General features: G+C 40.9%; 2 protein-coding genes across 3 annotated transcripts; both read left to right on the top strand.

Annotated features, from left to right (window-relative positions):
• The first annotated feature begins 1,237 nt into the window (after window positions 1-1,237).
• On the top strand, window positions 1,238-4,893 carry LOC111955103 (nuclear migration protein nudC). Of its 2 annotated transcripts, none has more exons than XM_070436070.1 (6): window positions 1,238-1,462; window positions 1,792-1,869; window positions 2,125-2,343; window positions 4,149-4,238; window positions 4,439-4,552; window positions 4,818-4,893. In XM_070436070.1, the coding sequence occupies exons 1-6, from the start codon at window positions 1,391-1,393 to the stop codon at window positions 4,836-4,838; spliced, it is 594 nt and encodes a 197-aa protein (XP_070292171.1). In that variant the 5' UTR covers window positions 1,238-1,390; the 3' UTR covers window positions 4,839-4,893. The 2 variants fall into 2 exon arrangements, with proteins under 2 accessions (XP_070292171.1, XP_070292170.1); XM_070436069.1 differs by lacking the exon at window positions 4,818-4,893 and adding an exon at window positions 4,725-4,774.
• A 105-nt stretch (window positions 4,894-4,998) lies between these two features.
• Window positions 4,999-8,179, top strand: LOC139023269 (nuclear migration protein nudC-like). The gene is made up of 4 exons (XM_070436028.1): window positions 4,999-5,163; window positions 5,271-5,336; window positions 6,386-6,504; window positions 8,128-8,179. The coding sequence occupies exons 1-4, from the start codon at window positions 4,999-5,001 to the stop codon at window positions 8,177-8,179; spliced, it is 402 nt and encodes a 133-aa protein (XP_070292129.1).
• The last annotated feature ends 1,387 nt before the right edge of the window (window positions 8,180-9,566 follow it).

The following is a 9,566-nucleotide window of genomic DNA, read 5'->3' as shown; positions in this document are numbered from 1 at the left end:
GTCTTATTTATAGGAAGACAGGACACGCTCCTCTGATCTGTGTGTGACAAGTCAGCCTTGACCCCTCCCCCTCAGAGCACACACACACACACACACACACACGAGAACAACAGAGTGACCCTGGACTGCTCTGCTCGCTGCGTTAGGTTTTCTCCACGTGGAGCGAGGTAATAGGGCATATTCATAACAACTGTGACATTTGCCCTGCAGGGAGGGAGAGACGTGAGGAAGCCGGCTGCGCTACGGGGTCAATGACATTTATCATTTATCATGTTTACCTCCAGTTATTAACTCAACCTGTACCAGGCTACCAAGGACGGGGTCAATGCTCCCATACAGACTGCTACCCCAACACACAGCCTTGGTTCAGTCTTCGATTACGTGCTAGTTAAGGGGTAAATGCAGACTTAGGATCATAGGATAGCAGCATTAATGTTGGTATTGACAAAGAGTAATATAATTTTAGGAAAACAACACAAGTAGCCTAGATCCTAATCACATAGATAGATATCATTTTATTCTCATGATCAATAGCCTACTTTATTTTTGGCCTTACATGTGTTTTTGCAAATAGGCTATGCAACATAGAAAACATTAATCTTTCCACTAATGTTGCATATCACTCAACATAACTCTGTGTGATGGTCATTGTGACCATTATTTCACTTTATTTGAATAGTTCAGTCTTGGCTCCACAGATATGTTATCTGGGTCAAAGAATTGAACAGTGAGCTGTTGGTCATTGACATCTATCAATCAGCGATATCTCCGGCTAAATCACTATCATTGACAATAAATGAGGGTTAGAATTAGAAAGATGTTCTACAACTATTACATGTAACATTTTCAATAGGATCATTGCCGATTCAGAGGTGGTGAAATTAGCTATAATGGCTACAACAAAGAATTTCAGAATCAGAATGTTATCCTTGAGCATACAAATCATGTGTTTGCATGTAAAAATGTATTTCCATAAATATATTTTAATTTATTCAAATGCACAGTTATAACAGATTAACGAAGAAATAATGTGTAATCGTGAAATAAAATGAATATACGATAATTATGGCATAATTAATTAGCAATATTTTTGCCATCAATCAAACACTAATTTCTAATCTAGAATATTCGTATTTCCCCCCGTCAAAATTTGAATGTGCCCATATCCGTTCATGTAACACGATCTAATTGGCTGTTTGGTTGTCATTTAAAAGCTTGGCCTCCCATTGCATCAAACTTTCCATTCTCTTAGAAACAAGGCGGTGCTTGTTTCAAAGAAGTACACAGCAACGTGACTTTACATTGCTCCCTGTTGCTGCTAGCCTATCCGTTTCAAATTATATTTTCAAACAAGTTTATATATATAAGAATATATATATTAGAACAGAAAATGGGTGATGATGAAAAGTATGACGGGATGTTGCTTGTTATGGCACAACAGCACGAAGGAGGTGTACAAGAGGTAAATTACAGTTTGATAGCATGCTAGCATGCTAACATTAGCTAGCAAATTCATCAACTGGCTAGCCGGCTAATTAATTTAGCTATATGGGGGATGGGAAAGTGTCCAGCGTTTGCACCATGCATATAGCACCACAAACATGTAGCTAATGTTAGTCGCATATATTAAATATCACACCAGTAGCGTAATCGTTAACCATAGGCTAGCTAACAGTGTTTAGGCATGTTGGTGTGGTACCGTTAGTAAGCCATAACAAATAGGCTTGTGAGTCGGATAAGGCGCAGGTTGGCTATATATCATCTCTAATCTAATATTTGTTCGTCCAACAGTTAGTTAACACGTTTTTCAGCTTCCTCCGGCGTAAAACAGACTTCTTCACGGGTGGCGAGGCTGGTGCACCAGAGAAGGTGAGTCCAACATTGGATACCTAACAGAACAAAAATGCATACATCAAGAGATGCTGAACCAATCTGTCTAATCTTATGAACTAGCACAATAACAAAGTCAAAATTGTCTATATAGTAAACATTTGAAGGTGTTTTAAGGTTAGGATCGTGGTTAGGATCAGGTTTTAAAATTAGATTTAAAGAGGAGAAATTGTAGCAATAAGGGGTTTATGACTTTGTGGCTGTGTTACCTAGTAATAACACCTCTGTCCCCAGCTGGTGAAGGAGTCGTTTGCCCACCACAGCGGTCTTGCCCTGAAGGCCCACAGAGAGAAGGAGAAGAGACAGGAGAAGGAGAAGAGAGAGAAGGCAGAGAGGGCTGCTAAGCTAGCTGAAGAAGAGGCGAAAAAGAAGATTAAGAAAGCAGACGACGAGCCCAAAATCAAAGAACTGACAGACGAAGAGGCAGAGAGACTTCAGTCCGAAATCGACAAGGTAAGAAAAATGTGTTGTCAGTTATGAATGTTTGATGTGCTATACACATTAGATTTAACAGTTTGTCTTTGTTAGGGCTGACCCCGTTTAGTCGACTGGTCAATTGTTTGGTCGATAGGCTGTTGGTGAACCAAGATTTTTTATGTCGAGCAGTAGCAAAAAATATCACCTGTCTGATTCGCGCTGAGTGAACTGATCCATTGTGGAGGCCTTGGAGATGGCACAGTCCATCAGTCTAAGACATGTTAAACTGAAATTGTATATGGTTATATTACATAAGAACAATGGTGCAACACTAATAAAAATGATATTATTTTATAACATGCGCGTTTTACCGGTCTCTTTCCACGGTTCTGAAACACAGCAGTGTGCTGTTGAATTGGTGCCTTTTCCTAGACCATGTTGCTATGTGCATAATAGCAAAGTTAACCAGCATATTGGTGTTGAGAACAATGCTGTGGAGAACAGCAGCAGAATGAGGAGAGGAGAAAACAGCCCTTGACTTATTGTCTAAGAAAAGTGAGGAGAGGGGAAACCCCAACTTAATTAGGTCTATAATCAATAGCCTAACTGTTAAATGTGCCTGTCTTTATAAATCATCATTATATCTACAGAAACAAGACAGATCCTGCTTCTGTTACCTGTTTGAGTGTTTGTTTAATAGCCTACTGATTCCGTGACCACCAAGCCTCACGCAACGACATGTCAAGTAAACAATTTCACAAATTAGACCGTTTTTAATCTTTGCTTTGCTGTAATTTTAGTAAGAACAGCCTTTCTAGTATTATTTATAATTTATTTAGTCTCTACACTGTTCTAAATTGTTGGGGAAATTATATTTATAATAATAAACCTCCTTTTTCTTGATCTCATTGTAATTATTATTATTATGATAATAAGTAATGTCATTATCATTAGTAGGCTTAATATAACAGCTTTGTATAACCACCATCGAACTGTAGGCCTAAGAGCACATCCTGTTTAGTCTTATTACTGTAATGAATTTAGGCCTATATTTCAATACTTCTATAGGCTACTGTATCAATCAATCATTCATTCGTTCATGTCATCACACAGCATATGAGTCATTCATGATTTGAAATGCAATCAAGCATTATATATTTTTTAAATACACTAAAGCAAGCATTTAATAATTAGCTTATGCAATAAATAAACTGTTCCTTTTCGGAAATAGCATTCTTGAATGAATGCAACTGTTTTTAGTCTTTACTGTAATAAAGGCTTAACATAAAAATGTTACAGCAGACTCTCTGGTACGCTTATACTTTATTTAATGTTTACATTGTTCCAAACGGTCAGAAAAATCATATTGTAATCTATACAGCACCTGTTTAACACACATAATATGCATGCAGCGTTTGCTCTTTACCTTCTTTTTCTTGATCTCTGGGATTATACACAACTAGTCACATTTATTCCACACATCTGACTTTCCCTTTACCTCCTGAGCAACCAGTAAACATTCCCCCGTTTCAATTTTATTCGTCATGTCCTCTGCATCCATTTTGCTGTCACGTGTTACGGTGTTCAGAGTTTGTTATAACCAATTTATTGATGTTATTATGATATGCTATAGGTCAGGCTCTATTGTACCCTATTCAGATGGGGTTAGTTTTACTGGGGAAGGTCGGGTAATGTAATTATGTGCATGAGCACAAAACACAGACAACTCTTGGTAAAGAACAGACAACTCTTTGTAAACCAATATTTCTTTAAATCAGGGACCACCCTAGTCTTTGTCTTGATGAAGCTTAATGTCTGTCTTTGTCTTGTCTTGGTTTCAGCAAAATAAACAAGAGGAGAAGAAAGAGGCCACAAACACAAATGCAYAAACTCCACCTGAGAAAGCTGAGAAGGAAGGGAGAGAGAAGGAGGTAAGAGATTCGGTTGGGATGCCTCATTAGATAAATGAGCTGTAGAGACATCACTGTTTCCCCTGCTATCATATAGGCGGGGCATCTCACTTGGGAAATAAACTAGGGGGGGGAACGTATGCACATATTTAACAGCACAAGGGTATTTTATGCATGTTGAAGCAATTGAAGCTAATTAATAACTTGTTCATTTCTGCCAGACTGATTCCGATGGAGAAGAAGATGAGAAAGACAAGGACAAGGTGAAACCTAACGCAGGCAATGGAGCTGACCTGGCCAACTATCGTTGGACACAATCCCTGTCTGAAGTGGACGTGAGTTTTTTTGCCTTTGGTTTTAGTATTCCCTAGTGCATGGATATTAACGTTTAACTGTAGCATGATTGTTTAACTATGAAGGGGTATTTTGTGCTCTCTGTTCATTTTGCACATTATGCATGGGCACCTCTATTTCAGAGCGGATGGTGATTTATCTTTTTGCCCCCAGTTGCTAGGGATTGGTTTAGTATTGGGCAAGATGTAATCTGGGCAGACAAGGTAATCAGGCATTCTGTGTGTTCTTCTTTATCTTGCCACCCAGCTGGTGGTGCCTTCATTCTAATTGGGTGTTCCCCTTTATCCCGCCACCCAGCTGGTGGTGCCTTCATTCTAATTGGGTGTTTCCCCTTTATCCCGCCCCCAGCTGGTGGTGCCTTCATTCTAATTGGGTGTTCCCCTTTATCCCGCCCCCAGCTGGTGTGCCTTTTGATGTGAAGTTCCGTATGAAGGGGAAGGATGTGGTGGTGGACATCCAGCGTGGTGTGCTGAAGGGTGGTCTGAAGGGTCATCCTCCTGTGATCGATGGACAGCTCTACAACCACGTCAAGGTGGAGGAGAGCTCCTGGCTCATTGAGGACGGCAAGGTGGTCACCATTCACCTGAGAAAGGTACTGCTTTTATTTCTCTTGTATTACAAGGGGTTTCATTGAGATGAAACATCTATTTCACTCTGAAACCTTTTCAGTCACTAAATCATGCCTTGCGTCTGTTTCAGATCAACAAGATGGAGTGGTGGAATAAGATAGTGACCACGGATCCAGAACTCAATACAAAGAAGATCGTCCGGAGAACTCTAAGGTAACCAACGCCAGGCTACTGATGCAAGGCTCACTGTATATTGCAAGAGAACATGTGATTATTCTCCTTTATTTAAAGATAAAGGGTCATTATCTCCCACTTACTAAAGGTCTTTCCCTTACTCTCCATCTCTCTATATTCCTCCCTCTCTCTCATCTCTCTATATTCCTAACCTCTCACCCTCCATCTCTCTATCGCTCCGTTTCCATCTCTCTATATTCCTCTCTATCGCTCCTCTCCATCTCTCCATATTCCTCCCTCTCACCCTCCATCTCTCTATCGCTCTGTTTCCATCTCTCTATATCCTCCCTCTCACCCTCCATCTCTCTCGCTCCTTTCCATCTCTCTATATTCCTCCATCTCTCTATCGCTCCTCTCCATCTCTCTATATTCCTCCCTCACCCTCCATCTCTATATTCCTCCCTCTCACCCTCCATCTCTATCGCTCCTCTCCATCTCTCTATATCTCCCTCTCACCCTCCATCTCTATATTCCTCCCTCTCACCTCTATCTCTCTATCGCTCCTTCCATCTCTATATTCCTCCCTCTCACCATCTTTCTATCGCTCCTCTCCATCTCTCTATATTCCTCCCTCTCACCCTCCATCTCTATCGCTCCTCTTCCATCTCCTAATTCCTCCCCTCACCCCCCCATCTCTCTATCGCTCCTCTCCATCTCTATATCCTCCCTCTCACCATCTTTCTATCGCTCCTCTCCATCTCTCTATATTCCTCCCTCACCCTCCATCTCTATCACTCCTCTTCCACGCTCTATATTCCTAACCTCTCACTCTATCGCTCCTCTCCATCTCTCCATATTCCTCCCTCTCACCCTCCATCTCTCTATCGCTCCTCTTCCATTTCTCTATTTCCTCCCTCTCACCCTCCATCTCTATCGCTCCTCTCCATCTCTCTATCGCTCCTCTCCATCTCTATATTCCTCCCTCTCACTCCATCTCTATCGCTCCTCTCCATCTCTATATTCCTCCCTCTCACCCTCTATCTCTCCTTCTCTCTCTTCCTGCTGTCTCAGCTGTCAGATCTGGATGGGGAGACCCGTGGTATGGTGGAGAAGATGATGTACGACCAGAGACAGAAGTCCATGGGTCTACCCACCTCCGAAGAGCAGAAGAAACAAGACATCCTCAAAAAGTAGCTTTCAGCACATTGCTTCTAGCACCATCATATAGCATGTCCATCATGACATAGTTTAAGTAGTGCAGTACTTTTCTTCACATTGGGCTCCCGAGTGGCGCAGTTGTCTAAGGCACTGCATCTCAGTGCAAGAGGTGTCACTACAGTCCCTGGTTCGAATCCAGGCTGAATCACATTCGGCCGTGATTGGGAGTCCAATAGAGCGGCGCCCAATTAGCCCAGCGTCGTCCGGGGTGGGCCGGGGTAGGCCATCAATGTAAATAAGGAATTTGTTTTTAACTGACTTGCCTAGTTAAATAAAGGTTAAATAGAAATAAAGGAAATAAAAACATAGACCGTGAAATGTTTGACCGATCCCAATAATCACTGGGACTTAACTACTGACAGTCTACTGACAGAATTGAACATTAGAAAAGTACTTCATACTATATACTTACTGACAAGAAAATTTTCTGTTTACTTTTTATAGGTTTTCTTGGTGCTTTTCTTTTTATTGTCAAACATGTTCAAATATACTGGATAGTTTAACAGCCATAGAAACGAGGAAACAGGAAAAAGTGAATGTTAAAGCGGCTGCCTCCTACTGTTTCCTGTCAAGGTCAGGTCACACGATCATTGCAGCCATAAACAGATAGTGAGACGTCTGTACCAGCTTCCCAACTGAGTCCGGGATTAGAGCTGACCTCACTTCTTGTTCCTCGACCATCATAATGCCCCATGTCACACACTGCACTCCTTTTCAGCAGGTGGATTAAGCAGTGTGTTGAGTAGTGCATATGTTATCCCTATTCAAAGTCAGGGACCCACGCTGACCTCGGCCATCATTGTACAGTCAGTCTCAATGTGCATGTCTCCCACTGTTGAACTTTTTGTTATGAGCAGGTGGGTTGCATAGTTTGTGCCCTGTTTTTATTTGTTTTATTGAAGAACAAAGTTATATGCATTTTACATACTGCGTAGTCTTGTGAATATGCTCTGTATTCGACAGATTGCATGACCAGACAATGACCATGTTTTTATTTCCTAGTGACGTGACTTGAGCAATGTGAGGTGCATTAGTGATAGTTGGCAAATACTGCCTGAATGATCTCTGTATGACTCACTAGACTAGTATAGGTAGAAGGACCATTACACAGTGATAAGGGGTGTGTACGGGATAGAGGGAAGGAGCTGTTACCATTGGAGATGGATGTACAGGACATTCTCTTATCACTGTGGAGGTTATTACTTTGTAGGTGTTCTTTTGACCATATCGGGCGATTAAAAGCCTTAAAATATATCTGCATCGGCCCGTTGTGGAGGTGAGAAAACGAAGGGAGAGGTCAATATTGCAAAGAAAATATTGACCTTTCGGTATCACACAAAATGTCCACATCGGTGCATCTGTAACTGGCATCACTGTGCTGGTACCAGCTTGGCTTCCTCCACTGTCCCTTTACTGCACTCAATGCTGGGATGAGTTTATCCAGTGTAATCTGACTATTAAACATGGCTAGTCTTGCAAACGCCTATGGTTGTTGTGATTGCCAAACCCTTGTAGCATGGAACCAGGCTACTCTCACTGTTCAGACCCTATGATGTGKCCCCCCCCCCCCCCCCCCCTCTGTCATTGTGTTCCAGGTTCATGTCGCAGCACCCAGAGATGGACTTCTCTAAAGCCAAGTTCAGCTAAGAGACATCACTGTCGTTCCCCAGCCAACCCTCCATACCCCTCTGCACTCTTACTCTGCCCAGGAAAACGACGACTATGAATCCTCATCAAAACCAACCTCCGGCGCCGATCTTACAGTTGAATTGAATCTCTCTTTTCTTTCTTCATCACCCTTTCTCTCTCTTTCTGTCTCTTCCCATTTCTGTAGTCCTAAAGTGCTGGGTTCTTGTTAGTCTCATTCCTGTTGCATGTGTTACTGTGTTCTGAATGTTTTAAAGAAATGTTTGGAGTTTTTAAAATAAATTAATTCAAACCACATTCATTGAAATCTGGCATCATCGGTACTTTAATGTAAGAGAAAAATAACTGAAAAACCATATGAAATTAGCTACCATGCAGATTAGGCATTTAGTTCATTGTGAAATGTAACACGAGCCTTCAAAGACGTTGCGAGAGGCAGCAAATGTCACATTTTATATTTGTTCTCATGTTTTTATTACCCATGAATTGAAAGTGTACAATGGTAAAACGTAGTTGAAGGCCAGGTTAACAGGTAGTCCTATTGAATTTGGAGGACGTCCAAGCCTCAGGCCCAAGGGCTCCCAACTGACTGACATATTCAATGTGTTTGAAATGAAACTTGTAGGTGTTGAGTGACCATGTGTTGCAATTATGTAACGTGTCCTGGCTTTGAGACTAGAGGTTGTATGGATCTATGAATTGCTTTAAATATGATCTGATATTGAATAAGGTATATAGAGTAAGGAGCATGTACCAGGTAGGGCTAGAGCAAGCAGACAACGTCCGTTTGTACAGAGTGGATGACATTGATATTTGTAGTTCATAGGTTGGGAATGGTTGAGTCAATATTACCAGGTTACTAGATGAGGTTGTCATGGTATTTTAGATTAAGAATCTGACATCGCTGAAGATATTTTTCAAATAAATCTCAAGGGTATACTAAATATACAAATATGATTAAAAGTCCTAGTTTTTAAATGCTTTTAGGTATGTTTAGGTACAATTCTTTATGGAATATTGCTCTTGGTGTTCATACAATCTCGCCACAATGAGTGGTATTTCACTTCTAAAAGCAGCATTTCTTTGTACAGTTTTCTACCATCCATTTGATCAGGTAAATGAAAAGAAATAAGACTGCATTGTCCGTAGGTAATGGAAATCTGTATTCATTATAAACAAGTAAAATATATATACTGAACAAAAATATAAACAATTTCAATGAATTTACTGAGTTACAGTTCATATAAAGAAATCAGTCAATTGAAATACATTCATTGGGCCCTAAACTATTGTAAACAGATTCTAGTTGAGTATCTGGAACATCAGCATTTGTGYGTTCAATTGCAGGCTCAAAATAGCCAGAAACAAAGAACTTTCTCCTGAAACT

This window comes from Salvelinus sp. IW2-2015, linkage group LG30 (assembly GCF_002910315.2).
Source record: "Salvelinus sp. IW2-2015 linkage group LG30, ASM291031v2, whole genome shotgun sequence".
NCBI lineage: Eukaryota > Metazoa > Chordata > Actinopteri > Salmoniformes > Salmonidae > Salvelinus > Salvelinus sp. IW2-2015.
The sequence above is the reverse complement of the archived record's forward strand: the minus strand, read 5'-3'. Positions and strand labels throughout refer to the sequence as shown.

What these genes read in the sequence shown, in the direction of transcription:
- LOC139023269 (XM_070436028.1), top strand. Translation starts at nt 4,999, where the DNA reads ATGAAGGGGAAGGATGTGGTGGTGGACATCCAGCGTGGTGTGCTGAAG. An exon ending in TCACCATTCACCTGAGAAAG is followed by an intron (nt 5,164 to 5,270) that starts GTACTGCTTTTA and finishes CGTCTGTTTCAG; the next exon opens with ATCAACAAGATGGAGTGGTG. An exon ending in AAACAAGACATCCTCAAAAA is followed by an intron (nt 6,505 to 8,127) that starts GTAGCTTTCAGC and finishes ATTGTGTTCCAG; the next exon opens with GTTCATGTCGCAGCACCCAG.